This window comes from Callithrix jacchus, chromosome 5 (assembly GCF_049354715.1).
Source record: "Callithrix jacchus isolate 240 chromosome 5, calJac240_pri, whole genome shotgun sequence".
Lineage (NCBI taxonomy): Eukaryota > Metazoa > Chordata > Mammalia > Primates > Cebidae > Callithrix > Callithrix jacchus.
In genome coordinates this window covers 57,566,072-57,582,566 of record NC_133506.1, presented here as the reverse complement: position 1 = coordinate 57,582,566, position 16,495 = coordinate 57,566,072, and the positions used below count along the sequence as shown (strand labels likewise).

The 16,495-nt window shown below is 51.4% G+C and overlaps 1 protein-coding gene across 3 annotated transcripts in view; it reads left to right on the top strand.

Annotated features, from left to right (window-relative positions):
- The window catches only part of TAF4 (TATA-box binding protein associated factor 4), an 81,369-nt gene that overhangs the window by 46,903 nt on the left and 17,971 nt on the right, over positions 1–16,495 (top strand). For all 3 annotated transcript variants that reach the window (XR_013535268.1, XM_078372046.1, XM_035299091.3), the window contains 8 exons: positions 2,947–3,107; positions 4,513–4,632; positions 7,206–7,325; positions 8,054–8,176; positions 9,518–9,607; positions 10,363–10,608; positions 13,573–13,720; positions 14,163–14,277. Coding sequence is in view for 2 of the 3 variants with exons in the window: in XM_078372046.1 (XP_078228172.1) it covers positions 2,947–3,107; positions 4,513–4,632; positions 7,206–7,325; positions 8,054–8,176; positions 9,518–9,607; positions 10,363–10,608; positions 13,573–13,720; positions 14,163–14,277 (1,123 nt within the window). In the remaining variant the exon portion in view is untranslated. The remainder of the gene's footprint in view (positions 1–2,946; positions 3,108–4,512; positions 4,633–7,205; positions 7,326–8,053; positions 8,177–9,517; positions 9,608–10,362; positions 10,609–13,572; positions 13,721–14,162; positions 14,278–16,495) is intronic.

The following is a 16,495-nucleotide window of genomic DNA, read 5'->3' as shown; positions in this document are numbered from 1 at the left end:
AGAGACCTAATTTGAAAGTTGGTAATTACAAAGACGACAGGTGGATAAACCTACAACAATGGGAAGAAACCAGCGTAAAAAGGCTGAGAATACTCAAAATCAGAATGCCTCTCCCTCTACAGAGGATCACAGTTCCTCATCAACAAGGAAACAAGGCTTGATGGAGAACGAGTGCATTCCATTAACAGAATCAGGCTTCAGAAGGTGGATAATAAGAAACTTCTGTGAGTTAAAAGAACATGTTGTAGCCCAATGTAAAGAAACTAAGAACTTTGAAAAAAGGTTTGATGAAATCCTAATGAGAATAGACAATTTAGAGAGGAATATAAGTGAATTAATGGAACTGAAGAATACAATATGGGAACGCCGAGAAGTATGCACAGGTTTTAACACTAGAATTGATCAAGCAGAAGAAAGGATATCAGAGGTCGAAGATCAACTTAATGAAATAAAACAAGAAGACAAGAATAGGGAAAAAAGGATAAAAAGGAATGAGCAAAGTCTCCAAGAACTATGGGACTATGTGAAAAGACCTAATTTACATTTGATAGGTGTACCTGAATGCGACGGAGAGAATGAATCCAAGCTGGAAAATACTCTTCAGGATATTATTCAGGAAAACTTTCCCAACCTAGCAAAGCAGGACAATATTTAACCCCCGGTAATACAGAGAACACCACAAAGATATTCCTCAAGAAGAGCAACCCCAAGGCACATAATTGTTAGATTCACCAGGGTTGAAACGAAGGAGAAAATACTAAGGGCAGCCAGAGAGAAAGGTCAGGTTACCCACAAAGGGGGGAAACCTATCAGACTTACAGCAGATCTCTCAGCAGGAACCCTACAAGCCAGAAGAGAGTGGGGGCCAATATTCAACATCCTAAAGAACAGAACTTTCAACCCAGAATTTCATATCCAGCCAAACTAAGCTTCACAACTGAAGGAAAAATAAAATCTTTTATGAACAAGCAAGTACTTAGAGATTTTATTACCACCTGGCCTGCTTTACAAGCGCTTCTGAAAGAAGCATTACACATAGAAAGGAACAACCAGTATTAGCCTTTCTAAAAATATACCAAAAAGTAAAGAGCATCAGCATAAAGAAGAATTTACCTCAACAAGTGGATACAACAGCCAGTTAACATCAATGGCAGTAACCCTAAATTTAAATTGACTAAATCCCCCAATCAAAAGATACAGCCAAAACCCAACAGTATGCTACATCCAGACTCATTTCACATGCAAAGATACACAAAGACTCAAAACAAAGGGATGGAGAAAGATTAACCAACTAAATGGAGAGCAAAAATAAATAAATAAAAAGCAGGAGTTACAATTCTCGCATCTGATAAAATAGATTTTAAAGCAACAAAGATATAGTGGTAAAAGGATCAATGCAACAATAAGAGCTAACGATCCTAACACCCAGATACATAAGACCTATAAAAAGATTTAGACTCAACGAGACAGAAAAGTAATAAGGATATCCAGGACTTGAACTCGATCCAGAACCAGTAAACTTAATAAATATTTATAGAGCTTTCCACTTTAAATACACAAAATATACGTTCTTGTCAATACCACATCGCACCTACTCAAAGGTTTAAATGAAATATTGATCGGCCATTATTAATACCCATTTTTAGAATAAAGCAACATTCCCATTCTCTCTCCCTCTTTTTCTTCCTCTTTCTTTCTCTCCTTCACTCCTTTTTTTTTCTTTCCTTCTCTCCTTAAAAAAAAAAAAAAGAATTTTAGATGTTATCCCAGGGAGAGGCATCAGCATTCTTCTTGGTACCAAGCTGAGTTTCAAAAGAGCTAGAGCCCAGCAGCTTCAGACTCCTAAAACTTCCGAGAGTGCCCCAGCTTCTGAGCCCATGAGGAAGAAGCCCCATGCTCATTTGTCATGATGACCAACAGGAGGTTTTCAGGCCTTACTTAAACTTTTTTGAGGCTATTATTTTCCATTCTCTGTAAAGGGGAGGAAGGAGAGACTGTGAAACGCACTGGCCGGTCCCTGAGTCCTGCGGCTTGGCCAGTGTGCAATGGGTGGGTGGGAAAGCCGCTGGCAGTGCCTTCTTGCGCGTGTTTCATTTCTCAGCCGGGCTGTGTGGTGCTGGGCCATCTGCGGAGGCTTCTCTTGGGAAAGAGCGTGATGTTTATAGCCTGCTGCGGCGGCTGCATCCCCACCTCTGTCATGGGAAGTTAAATTTAAAAGTTGGACAGTTGTGTTACTGTTTCTGTGGAATTTATAATATAACTAACTGGTTGCTGTTTTTTGAAGGTAAAATGAATGCCAAACCTAACTGGTAGGATTTGCTGTCCTGTGATTTCGCTCGAGGACCACAAAGGGCAAATCGTTCCCGGGGTGCATTGCATCCCGGTGCCTATGTTGTGGGTGTCAGGGCAGTGTGGGGACAGCACTGCCCCGCCTCCTGAGAGGAGGGTTCTGGTAAAGAGCTTCGTGGCCCACCCTCTCTCTGTTGGGTTTGGGTGTCACAGCACAGCAGGCTAGGGGACTCCTGGAGTGTGGTCTGTAGACAGGGTTGTGCCCTCTAGGCCCAGCCCAGCAGACGTGGCCATGGCACGGGTAGGAGGTGGGGGGCAAGAGACTGGCATGTCTGTGGGCTGTGTGGCCGGTTGGGAGTGTGAGGGCCCATGGTGTGGCCGTTGGAAGCCATCACTACATTGTCTTGCTCGCTGGCTCGTTTATAAAACGAAGGCTCGGGTGCCATTGGTTTAATGGCTTTCTAACTACCTTGACTGTTTCTTTGTCTTGTATAACTTGTTGATTCACAAGCATGTTTTGAATTTGGGGGATTTGTGTGTTTAAGACTTGACTTCCTATGTTACTTTCTTACAGCCCCGGCTTCTCCTGGGTAGGGCCAGGACCACCTCGTGGCTCTGGGTGGGTGCGTCCCTGACGCCAGTCTCCTTTGTCTGCAGGAATGGTTCTCGTCCGAAGTGAGAATGGGCAGCTCTTAATGATTCCTCAGCAGGCCCTGGCCCAGATGCAGGCGCAAGCCCATGCCCAGCCTCAGACCACCATGGCACCCCGCCCTGCCACCCCCACAAGTGCCCCTCCTGTCCAGATCTCCACCGTACAGGTGAGTGTGCGTGTGCCCTGGAGCACGAACCCCTTCCCTGCCCAACCCCTCTCCCCACGCATGCTGGGGAAGCCTGCAAGGCTCAGGCATAGCCGGGGGTGGGAGCGAGGACTGGGAAGTGTGGGGGGTGTCCGTTCCTGTCCGGGGTGGGCTTGTGACTGCGCTGTCCTCCTGTCCTCCTCTTGCTGGCAGGGCTGTGTCCAGCTCAGAGACACCGGCTCCTGTAGTCCACTGCAGGGCCGGCCGAGTGTGGTCAAAGTGAACGGTCCAGGGTTGGCCGCCCCGGTCCCTTCCCTTCTCTTCCCGTGGCTTCACCTTCCTATGCCTGTCCCTTCATCTGCAAAGTAGAGACTGTGCTAGGACTCCACTGGCAGGACTGCCGCCAGCGCCACGTGGAGGCACTTACGGTGCCAAGAGTCCTGGAGTGGCTGCATGCGCGTGGGGGTGGTTGCTGTTGTCAGGGGCGCATGAGGGCCACACACACAAAACTGCAAGCCTTCAGGGCCGAAGCTCCTGACTCCTGAGCTGTGGGAGGGAGCCTGGATTCTGACGTGGAGAGCAGAATGCCCAGGACTTGCCTCTCCTGGCGTGTCTGTGTCTAGCCCCATGGCTGTCACCTGCACGTGCCTGCACGCTGTGTGTTCCTGCTCTGTCTCCTGCCATGTTCCCTGGCGCTGTGACCCTGCTGCTCTGAATGGCCTGGCAGGTTTGTGAAGACTAGAATGACTTGACCAACATTCTCCTCCTGCCCACCGTGTGACCTGCATACCCTCTGGAGTCGTGCCTCTGTCCCATAGATAGGGACGCGGACGGACATGCTGGAGGCTGCCAGAGACCATCCCCATCTGAAGTAGAACAGAACGGTGTCCTCAAGTCTGCAGCGCCTGTCTGCTGAGTGGGACGCAGTAGAAGACACTCGTGGCTTTACTTGCACTGTGGGCATCGCTTTGCAGTCTGCCATCCACTCTTTCCGTGTCAGTCTCTCTCCCACCAACTTCATGGGCTCAGAATTGTGTTCTGCTGTCCCCGGTGGCCACCTCTCTTCCCCTCTGCAGCACTGACTGGCCGTCTGCCTTTGCCTTCTTTTTAGTGATTGTTAATAAGATCGTAAGACAGCAGTGCAAGGACTGATTTCCAGATACCTGCATTCTTGAGAGATGACCTCTTGTAGACTTCGTTAAGAAGCCTAATGGTGTGTCTATTGTAGTGTAGGAAAATACTCGTCTTACACTGTTTCTTTGGTGAGAAGACTTTAGAATGGCAGTGGCTTCATTTCGTGTCATGGATGAGCCTATGGACCCACTGGGATGTACCAGTTCTGTATGGAAGGAATCATTTTGTGTATCATGGTGGGGGAATTCCTTTCACTTGTGCTTGTTTTGGGTGACTCTTATTTATTTTTCAGGCACCTGGGACACCTATCATTGCCCGGCAGGTGACCCCAACTACCATAATTAAGCAAGTGTCTCAGGCCCAGACCACGGTGCAGCCCAGCGCAACCCTACAGCGCTCGCCCGGCGTCCAGGTGAGAGGAGTGGGTGGTGGATCTACTGAGGCTGCAGCAGCCTCCAAGTGCGGTTTCTTTGATGCAAAGATCCGGCCTTATGAGTTTTTCTTTTTTTTTTTTTGCTGGATACTAAGTCAAATTTGGGGAGGAAGGTGCTCCATGAAGAAAGTGCTTTTTCTCTGAACGCCAACATGGGATAAGTCAGGGTTCTTTTTTTTTTAGTCACACTGAATTTAATACCAGCAGCACTGTTGAAGCTTTCCACCATGCTGGAAGTATTAAAACTAACTCCTTATTAATACTTGATCGTAAGGCATGTCTGAAGCAGGAGCAGTCTGCGGTGAGGACAGTGTGTATGTGTTTGCACGTGTGGTCTTGTGTGTAACCGTGAGGACGGCAGCTGTTGCTGAGGCGGATGTGGCCGAGATGTCATTCTCACTATTGCAGACACCGTGACTGTAATTTTCACAACACCCTGGGAAGTAGATGCCATTGCTTTTTTAAGCTGCAGTGCAGTGTGTATGCTGAGGTGACGGAGTTTCTGGGACCCACCTGGCCATGCTGCCACCCAGCCACTGACATCCCTTGTTTGTAGTGAGAGCATAGTTCTAGAAGGGTTCTGCATCCGCCCTGGTGGCGGCTGGTTTCTAGAACAGCGTTTTCATCTGCGAAGGGGAGCACGCTCCAGAGCAGGTGCTGGCCCCTCTCATGGTGGTGCTGATGCTCCCTTTGGCCTGCAGAGCCCAGTGGGTTGGTGTGTGGGCCAGGCTGTTCTGGAGAGGGCGGCGGAAGTGCGTGGAGGGGAATTGGCTGGCTGGTTAGATGCACCGGCTGAGGGCAGCAGCCTTCTCTGAGCAGTCGGAGAAGCAGCTGGGAGAACAGTGACTCAGGGGGTTTTCTTTGCTCCTGGTGTCTGTAAGCGTCCATGGACGCATAGGTCTTTATGGTGTAGGTCGCTGCCAATAAAGCACCTGCCGTGAGCTGGGCACTGGGGCTGGATGTGCTGCCCACAGATCCAGAGTTCTTGCCTCTGCAAGAACTTGCCTCTGCAAGAAGTGCTGCAGGCCCTGCTCCCATTTCTCAATGGTGAAATGGAGGCTGAGGCCCAGGGGGTGTGGACTCTGGGGGTAGATCCAGCCCCCTGGCTCTTCCACCCGTTCTGAGTCATGTCCTGGCTGGCTGTTTGCGGGTGCAGTGGCTGAAAGTGGGTGGAAGAGTGGTTTGGTGCCAGGGAGACACGTGCTGGCCTTTGGTGCGGGCCCCACCCTCGGTATTCTCCCGGAAGAGCTTGCTCAGCCCTGTGCTCTGATTGGCGCCTGGATTTTTGGTTACAGTGACTTTTCTGAGATGGTAGTGCAGCTTATGGTTAAGTTTTTGCATTAAACTTAGTGGCAGACACAATCTGATATCATCTGAATGAAATGTGTGTTCCTAGGAGCAGAGATAAGTGTGAGTAGTCAGTTCGATGAGAAAAAAAAACCTCTCAAAAGTGAGATGGGTTCTGGGTACTCCTGGGGCCTGGAAGCAGCCGCTTGATTGTTCTTTTATGTTTTCTTCACTGGAGGTTTTTATTTGATGTTTTTCAGTTAAAAAAAAATCAATGCTTATTGTTACAAGGGAAAGGATACACAGACTGAGAAACAGCCCCTCTGCCCGCTGCCTCCTCACAGCCCCTCTGCACCCCGCTGGAAGCAGGGCTGGTTCAGAGCAGCTTCTCTGCTGCTGGGAGGGAGCGGCGCTTGCTGCTCCGGAGCCGTTCTCAGGGCTTCCACTGCCCCCTGCTTTCAGAAGTTGCAAAGGAGTGTTTAAAAAATTGGAGAGAGAAAATGTTGATGGTGAGATTTATAAATTAGAAAAATACTAGTTTAAAATGTCAGTAAACATTTGCATTTTGATTATTCACATAGAATGGAAATGTTAGGAATTTGACTATGGGCCAGTGAGTTGTCTGAGCTCCCTTTTGGTGTCTGGCTGTTCATTTGTTTAGCAAAGCAGCCCCTCCCTTCTGACAGTTTGACTGACACTGAGGACCCATCCTCCATTGCTCAAATCTGCTCTGAAAACTCCCTTTCATGGGAGGCTTCTTGTTGAGACTCACTTGGGGAATAAAGAAAGGTGGGTTTGGGCGATTGCAGGGAGCTGGGGACCCTCCCCTGTGGGAGGCTGCGGCTGTGCAGCCCTGAGCGCCCTCTTGCCAGCCTCTGCCCTGGGATGATGGAGTTTTCTCTGTTTGTTGTTTTGATTTCTGAGAGATGGGGATCTGGGTTGCCTGTTAGGTTTGTTTACCCTGGTCACCATGTGACTTTTTCGACGGCATTCTGAGGACCAGGGTCTCTGCAGTGCCTGGCTTCGTGGAAGTCCGCTTTTGATGCAGGTGCAAATCAGGCCTTCCTCAGGTGCTCAGGGCTGCAGTTGGCAGGGTGCAGGCCACTACTGCGTCCAGCTGGCTGGCAGGTGGTCGGGGCCCTTGGCTGCCTGAGTGTCCTGGCAGCCACAGGGAGGCTTATTTTCTTTTCCTGGGCATGAGGCTGGCTTCCCCTTGCTGGCTTGTGGCATGAGATGCACTTACCTTGTGTTTTGGATTCTTGTAGCCTCAGCTCGTTCTGGGTGGTGCTGCCCAGACGGCTTCACTCGGGACGGCGACGGCTGTTCAGACAGGGACTCCTCAGCGCACAGTTCCAGGGGCGACTACCACTTCCTCAGCTGCCACAGTAAGAGCTGCTCCTTTCTGTGCCTTCAGAGATGGTCAGACTCGTCATGCAGGTTGCAAAATGCAGCGTTGAAGCCTCAGGCCAGCTTCTGTCCCAGAACACTGGCTGCCTGATTCACGAAGGGTCTTTACAGTCTGGGGCCCACATGAGCGCATGGGGCTTGGCTGCTCTGCTGCGTGAGGTGGGCCCTGGGGGCCTCAGAACACAGAACTCTACAAATAGCAAAAGCCCAAACAGCCGCCTTCGAAGAAGTCGCTGGTGGACTGTCGCATTCAGTCCGTGAAACAGCTCTTGCCCGTTTGAGTTGACACTGATGTGTTTACCTGTATTGACGGACAGCTGTAAACAACGGGCCCCACTTTAGGACAGACTTTGCTGTGTTTCTTTGCGGTGGACTGTACATCTCTTTAGTGGCCCCCTCCTCTTTGGTTCCCTCTGTGTCCATTTAAATCCCATCAGTTTGTCCTTGTGATGGGCATCTTATCTCTTCCTGGTTCTGATTATTTGCATAGCTGCATTCCTAGATTCAGCCCGTGGGGCTGAGGGAGATGCAGACTTCGGTGGCTTGTGACTAATGTGGCTGGGCCACCCCTCAGAGCATGGCCCTGGGTTCCACGCCCTTCTGCAGGCCAAGAGGTGGTGTGTTTTCTTGAAAGAAGTTTAGAGAATAAATACATGTATCTTTTACACATAAGATTTTTCACTTATGTCTTTTTACTTTAATCCAGGAAACCATGGAAAACGTGAAGAAATGTAAAAATTTTCTATCTACGTTAATAAAACTGGCTTCGTCTGGCAAGCAGTCCACAGAGACAGCAGCTAATGTGAAAGAGCTCGTGCAGAATTTACTGGTGAGAGACTTTATGTTCCGTTTGCCCTAAAGCCCTTTGCATAGGACAGATGCTGCTGCGATCTGTGCTGGGAGGCCCGTGCCAGCAGGGAGAGTGCCTGGGAAGGCTGCAGGTAGAGGGGAGGGTGCACACCTGTCAGAGGTGTCTGTGGCTGAGACTCCCTCCTGGGTCTGGGTGTTCTGGGCTGGTGCCTGGAGGTCTCTTGGGCTTTGCCCTTTTCCCGTGCCTGTGTCCCTTGTCTGTGACTCTCTTCTCCTCTGGCTGCTCCTAACGTGCTACACTCTGGTCAGGGTCCCTGGCAACTCCCTTCTGGCCCTCTTCCTGCTCCTGTGTGACCTCTTGTAAAATTCCTCGGTGTCGGCGGTCCCAGCTAGAACAGGTGTTCCGTCCCCTGAGACCAGCTGTGGCACATTTGTGCTCCAGCGGCAGAGCTGCACCCTCCCGCCCCTACCCCTGAAACCTCTGTTGCAATGAACAGCACTGTGTCCCCTGGCCAAAAGGTGGGAGGATTCCTGGCAGCCTCCCCTCTCCTTAACCCACAGTCCCAAGCTCCATATCTCTACCCATGGCTGAGTTCTTGGCCATCCACCTTCCTCAACCCCATGGCCGTCTCATGGCCCGGGGGTATGTCAGCCTTAGCAGGGTGGCCTGGAGATCTGGAGTGACCGGCCTTTCCGTGCCTTCTGCTTGCCCACCTGACCACATCTCCTGAGTCTCTCAGGATTCAGTCCAGGCACTGCCTTCCCACCCTTGTCACCTGTCTTCCTGACCTTTATGCCACACTGCCCTCTGTTTCTGGAACAGGGTCTGCCCCTCTTGCTCTGGGCTCCCTTGTATCTGACTGTGGGCTCTGGGCACCCTGGCCACTTGCAAGGGTGAGTGCAGATGTTGTCTCCTCCTGAAGGCGCCGATGCCCTGACTGGCTGGATCCTGTCTGCGAGGCCCCTGACACACTGTGACCCGCAGCTCGCAGTACTGACTTTGATCATGGAGTTACTCTTAGGCCGAGCTGCCGCCTAGCAATGTGCCTGACACCGAGTTGGTGCCTGGTAAACGTTGAGTAAAAACCGGTATTAAGGGACTTAGGAAAAGATGAGAAGTAGACAGATGACCCTCCCAGGAGGAGATGTGGTTCGCAGCTGGCTGTGCCGTGGTGTCCAGGGCAAGCGCCTGTCACACGTATACCTGTGGAAGGTGTAGCACGCAGACTTTCCTGTCTGCTCTGTCCAGTGAAGCTCGGGCCAGAATCAGCCATAAAATATGAGACCAGAGTGATGCGGGATTCAGAAGTGTGTGTGGAATCTCATTCAGCAGAATTTCCACATGGATTTTATTTTTAAGGATGGAAAAATCGAAGCAGAAGATTTCACAAGCAGGTTATACCGAGAACTTAATTCTTCACCTCAACCTTACCTTGTGCCTTTCCTGAAGGTAATTTCAAAGGCTCCGGTGCCTATGAGCAGCAGGGCCAGGGAGGGGTGGGTGCAGATGCACAGGGCAAGCATTGCCTGTGCTGCCTACAGGGCAGGGCTGGGGAGGTGGGACACACTCCTGGGGACAGACTGTCAGTTTTTTTTTCTGTAAAGCAGGAGCTCCCCACACTGTGGCCTTGCCGTTCTGTCCTGTCGTGTGCGAGGGGCTGAGAGGGATGTGTGTTTCCTGAAAGTGAGGTGGACAGGGAATGGGGTAGTGTTTGCAAAACTGGATAGGACCAAGGGTTTCAAGAGCGTCAGGCTGTCTCTCTTGGGTAATCACTGGTATCAGGACATATAAAAACTCAGTACATATTGGTACATATTTATGAGGTGCACATGATGTCTTATTACACTCATAGAATGAGGGCACTCGGGGTCTGCCACCGTGAGCACACATTTCCATGTGTTGGGAACATTTAGAATCTTCTCTTCCAGCGAAGTTAAAATATTTTAAAAAGTATTTTAACGATATGGCTCTTTTTGTTTGTTTTCTTAAACACATTTTGGACAGTTGCTATCAGGAATAGTCCCGCCTAGTGGGAGGGCAGGATGGGGACCTGGCCCCTGACATCCATGCGCCACTGTGAGGGCCAAGATCCATCTTATTCAGCTCAAAAACTTTCCGTAAAAGTTGATATTTCTGAATCTTTAAGCATGGAAAACCGACGCATGAACAGCCCCCTGACCCTTTGTGTCTGTCTTTCCATCCAGAGGAGCTTACCTGCCTTGAGACAGCTGACCCCCGACTCCGCGGCCTTCATCCAGCAGAGCCAGCAGCAGCCGCCACCCGCCTCACAGGCCACGACTGCACTCACGGCTGTGGTGCTGAGTGGCTCGGTCCAGCGCACAGCCGGGAAGACGGCGGCCACTGTGACCAGTGCCCTCCAGCCCCCTGTGCTCAGCCTCACGCAGCCCACGCAGGTCGGCGTCGGCAAGCAGGGGCAACCCACGCCGCTGGTATGGAAGGCGCACTGCCTCGTCTGCACAGCCCGCCATGCCTCTGCTCCCTCCAGCCTCTTAGATAAATCGGCCGCGGCTCAGAAACCTTTTCCAGGCATGCAGGAAGGCTCCTGCTAGAGGAAGCTTGGGTATTACCTTAAATAGTTAAAATGGAAATCAGAGGTTGAGGCTCTGGGATTTTGTATTTTATTTCTCAGTAAAATGAAATACTTGAGTTGGCTTTGAGCCACTGGCATGTCCCTGCCTTGCCTTGTCTAGTGACTGGTGTAAATGAATGCAGCGTGTTTTCCGAGGATTTTGTGGATAGATGTTCTCTTGGATTAGGAGCAGCGGTCCCAGCGTAAGACAGGCACCTGTGCAGGACAGGTGGGCGGAGACTGGAGACAGGCAGCAGCTCACAGTGCAGGGTGCTTTAGGTGAGTCCTGGGAGGTGAAGCTGTAGCTGGTAACAGCGGGTCTTTTACGTGCAGTTTGGATCTGGCTTTCTTGGTTTTGTAGTCATGATGTTTGCCCTGCAGATAGAGGATGGATGTCTTCGCCAGAGGAGTTATGTTTTAAGCACATTCACGGGCAAAGGGATTCACCACACGTAGAAGCACAGTTTCAAAAAGGTGTCAGAGAGGCTTTTTTCCTGTTAAGATAGCTTAAGAAAATAAAACAGTGCAGGCTCCCCCATCATGAATAGGTATGTGTCATGATGGTGCACATGTCAGAACCAGCCGGGTGAGGAGTGTCCAGTAGGGAGCTGGTTCCTGTGCTCCGTTGAAATTGCATTTGTTTTATCTCGATTATTAGCGAGGAGAACAGGGTTGAGATGGCATGGAGGGAGAGTTTCCCTTACAAAGGCCAGAGAAGCATGGACACCGGCAAGGGCTGAGGTCCTGCACAGAGACAAGGCTTCCTTGCCTTGCTTTTGACTGCAGAGGGGAAGAGATTTCCATGCCCTTGCTTTAGTATAGTGTGAGGACAGAACTTCCCTATTCATGCATCACTGGGGCTAGTTTACCCAACAGGTGGGTTCTGTTGAAGCAGGGGCAGTCTGTGGACATTTTCTTGCCAGGTTTTGACCTCTGGAGTGTAGTCACACACGAGCAGCACGGGTGTTTCTAGAAGAAGATGTTGTGTTCAGCAGCAGGATCACCTCTGCATTCTGCTTCCCTGGGCTCTACCTGACTGTGTGGGCAGAGTCTGCAGAGTGCAGCCAGTGGGATCTGGGACATCCCATCCATTGCCTGTGCCCTGAAGCCTGTGGAGGTGAAACCCGGGCTTCTCCCTGATTTGCAGAGCCTGTCCTGAGCATTTAATGGCAGGCTCCCTAAGTGCCGAGCCTGTCCTGAGCATTTGACAGCAGGCTCCCTATGCGGCAGGGCCTGTCCTGAGCATTTGATGACAGGCTCCCTAAGTGCAGAGCCTGTCCTGAGCATTTGATGGCAGGCTCCCTATGCCGCAGGGCCTGTCCTGAGCATTTGACGGCAGGCTCCCTATGCCGCAGGGCCTGTCCTGAGCATTTGATGGTAGGTTCCCTATTCACACAGCCTGTCCTGAGCATTTGATGGCAGGCTCCCTATTCACACAGTCTGTCCTGAGCATTTGACGGCAGGCTCCCTATGCCGCAGGGCCTGTCCTGAGCATTTGATGGTAGGTTCCCTATTCACACAGCCTGTCCTGAGCATTTGATGGCAGGCTCCCTATTCACACAGTCTGTCCTGAGCATTTGATGGCAGGCTTCCTATTCACACAGCCTGTCCTGAGCATTTGATGGCAGGCTTCCTATGCGCAGGGCTGTCCTGACTGCCTGAGGCTCTTCCTGTCCAGTGTGGGTGTTTGGGTTTTGTTGAAGACATGGTTGCATTGTAGGCTGCTTCCCCAGGCCCCCACACGTATTCTGCAGCATCGAGTTTACCTGCCAGGGCACCGTTGCAAAAGATGAAACTAAATTCAGAAACATCTGGGCCCAGAGGTTTGGGGCCAGGCCTTGTGGGCTTGAGCATTGGCTTTTGACAGGGACACAAGTGTCTCTGGGTTCCAGCATCCTGGAGACGGGCCAGAGCACAGGCCGTGGTCAGTGCTGCTGGGTTTTGGACCTCTGCCCTGTGCTGGAGGTAGGAATGAGAGATAGGACGGCAGCAGACGTGGGCAGGCCCTGCCATGAGGGGCCCAGCAGCTGGGCAGACAGAGCTGGCCATACTGGAGGCAGTGGGTAGAGACAGACCCTTGAGGGCCAAGTTCAGGCAGGACTTAGGAACTGTAACCCCACTCCAGTAGAAAAGTCATCAGCTTCCTTATAGAAAATTCAGAAAGAGAGCTGCGTTTGGTGGCTCATGCCTGTAATTCAGCACTTTGGGAAGTCAAGGTGGGAGGATCACTTGAGCCCAGGAGTTCAAGCCTGGCCAACATAGCAAAACGCCATCTCTACAAAGAATACAAAAATTAGCCAGACAGTGGTGATGGGCACCTACAGTCCCAGCTGCTCAGGAAGCTGAGGTGGATTGCTTGAGCCCAAGGGGCAGAGGTTGCAGTGAGCTGAGATCATGCCACTGCACTCCAGCCTGGAGACAGGGAGATCCTGTCTCAAAAAAAAAAAAAAAGAAACAAATTTCAGATGGGTAAAACCACTTGACCTGTAGCCACCAGGCAACAATGTCACTTCTGCTAATATTTGGGAGGCAGTGCTCTACTCCATCCTGGGTTGCTGAGCTCAGCAGGCATCACTTTGTCGCCTGGCACCTCCAGGACCTGACCAGAGCCCAGGGGCAGCTTCTAGGCAGCAGATCTGCTCCTCCTGCTTCGCTCTGCTATGCCCACACAGGCACCCCTTGCCCACGTCCTGCCCTAATCTGGCCGAGACCATGCTGGGGGGTGTAGGGTGGAGAGGAAGGGAAGGGAGGAACCTTCTGCTAGGGACCGGGTAGGCCCCACCTCTTGGGGCATGCTCACTGTTCTCTGCTGGCTCTGCCTCAGGTGATCCAGCAGCCTCCGAAGCCAGGAGCCTTGATCCGGCCCCCGCAGGTGACTTTGACGCAGACACCCATGGTCGCGCTGCGGCAGCCTCACAACCGGATCATGCTCACTACACCTCAGCCGGTCCAGCTGAGCCCGCTGCAGCCAGGTGAGGGCCTCTCATGACCAAGGGTGGCCCCCAGAGCCAGCTGTTACTGCGCTTATATTTATTTTATTTTAATTGTGGTAAAATGTACATATCATAAAATTGGCTGTTTTAAGTGTCTGGATCAGTGGCATTAATTTTATTTGCCATGTCGTGTAACCATCCCCACTGTCAGTGTGATTTTAAATGTTATTTACACGTTTACCACAGTGAGCTTCTTCATTCGTAATTATTCCTGCACTTTAAAAACTGATGAAATACAGGAGAATAAATGCTGGAGAGAGACAGCTTATACTTTGTACTGTAATTTAGAGTTACTAACGTGAAGTTTTTGGAAACGATTGTGGCTAATTAGGAGAGTGGTAGCTGTGCCCTTAGGCCTGTAAGGCACATGGTTTGTCTAATGAAAGCCTCGTGTGGTTTCCACTGTGTGTTTGTTTTGTAGTCCCTGTGGTGAAACCCGCCGTGTTACCTGGAGCCAAAGCCCTTTCTGCTGTCTCGGCACAAGCAGCTGCTGCACAGAAAAATAAACTCAAGGAGCCTGGGGGAGGTTCGTTTCGGTAAGGAATGGGCCTGTGTACACTGGAGGAGCGTGGCCAGAATGGAGAAGAATCCAGAGTCCGTGCTGCTCCGTTCCCGTGCGTGGGTCTTTCCCACATGGCTCTGGCAGCCGGGAGCTCCACGCTCACTGTGACCTCACGTCTCACAAGTGTGTTTTCCTGTGGAGTCGGCTCAAAGGTTTTGCTTCATACACAGCCAGAAAGCAAATCAACTGAGTTTTTTATGTGAACTAAAAGAAAATTCATTTTTAAATATAACATAGTATTTTGAGTTCATTGTTTTCATCACATAGAATGAATGCTTCACTTTCCACACATTCAGCTTCAGAACCTTCAGAATGCTGTACTGCCAGGTGCAGTGGCTCACGCCTGTGGTCCCAGCACTGCAGGAGGCTGAGGTGGGAGGATCGCTTGAGCCCGGGAGTTTGAGACCAGCTTGGGCAACAGAGTGAAACCCTATTCAACAAACAAAATAAAAAATTAGCCAGACTTGGTGTGCACTTGGGAGGCTGAGGTGGGAGGATCACTTCTGCCCAGGAGTTCAGTGTTACAGTGAGCTATGATTTTACCACTGTACGGCAGCCTCGGTGACAGTGACACCCTGTTTCTAAGAAAATAAAAAGAAATGCTGTGCTTTGCCCGGGCCTTCTGGAAAGCAGCCGGTCTGAGCATCACCGTCAGTCAGGGAGATATTTACGGGACCTGAGCAATGGGAGAGGCTCGGGATGGTCTCTGTTGTGATCAAGCAGCCGGGGAGTGTGTGTGTTTCAGGAACTCTTGTGAGTTTTCTCTTTCCCAGACACTTCATCCCTAAAAGCATCAGGCAGGCAGAGCAGGCCTGGGGAGTGACTGTGGCCTGAGCCAGAGTCCAAGCTCAGGCAGCGAGAGGTGGCCAGCATGCCCAGGCTGGCGTGAGGCTAGTACTGCAGTGAGAAGGGAGGCACTTAGGGACATACACAGGTCAAAGAATTAATCAAGGCTGCTGGAAGCCTTGGTGTTTGCTGTCAAGGAGTCAGTGACCTGGCAGAAGGGATAAAGGAGAGCAAGTCCTGTGGGGTGGCTCAGGATTGGAATGCTGACGCAGACGCCTGGATTTCAGCCTGTGTCGGCAGGCGTGGATAATGATGGATCTTGCCATAAGTTTCTAGCTTTGTCCACTGCAGGACCCTGGAGCAGTAACGCCCTAATAGCACTGAGCACACCTAGTGCTCAAAAGTCATCTTCTAAAAACCGTTTTCCTCTAAACTGACAAGCCTCCTGAAAGAAAAGGCTGATTTCAGGGCAGTGATAAGGAAATACAAGATGAGTGGAGACCGTCTTGTGTCAGAGAGCAGTGGACATAGGCGTGACGTGGACGTGGACGTCAGCAGAGTGTCCTCCCTCCCATGGCCGGGACCCTCAGCCAGAGCCCTAAGCTGTGCAGCCCAGTTGCAGCCGAGACTGCCAGGGATGCCAGGCCATGGCCAGACCCTGAGTTAGCATGTGGAGCCCATAGGAGGACTGGGCATGAGGAGTAGGCATGAGGACTGATGCAGAGCTCCTCGCCGAGACACAGCAACACCAGGAGATGCCAGGCAGGCCCCTGGCGTCGTGTTCAGAGTCCAGTGCTGGAGGCAGCAGGTGGAGGCCACGTGTGTGTGGAATTCCCAGCAGACCTCTTAGCCCACATCTTTGGTCCACAAGGACATGGCAGCTGCAGGCAGCCGGGGTTGGGACGTAGACTCTCCTGTGGGGAGAGGCGCTGCTGGGACCAGGGCCCCTGTGGGAGGACCTGGGGAGGGGCCATTCATCATGGCCCTGTCTCAGTGGCACCCTGCTTCCAGAGGGAATGCCCTTGTCTGTAGGAAACACCTGCAGAATGTTCCAGGTGGAGGAAAGTCAGGTTAGCAACTTTCAGGTAAATCAGGAAAGAGATCTGCATACTCTTCTTGAACTTTTCTGAGTCTTTAAAAAGAATTTAATGCTAGCTCTGGCTTTGACTGTGTGTAGATGTTATCCGGCGTCAACTCGCTGCTCTCCTTGCACAGAACAGTCAAGCTTTCCAGGAAAGCAGCAAGGCACCCTCTTCGCTGTTGCAGACACAGCAGGTGCAGGCACTCGGAGGACAGAGGCCTGGTCTTGGCTCTGCCCTGCCATCCACACGGGGTCTCCTGCCCTTACAGCGTCGCCTCCAAGTCAGGACCATCTCAGCCCTCCTCCTGTTGAGTTCCTTGTACAG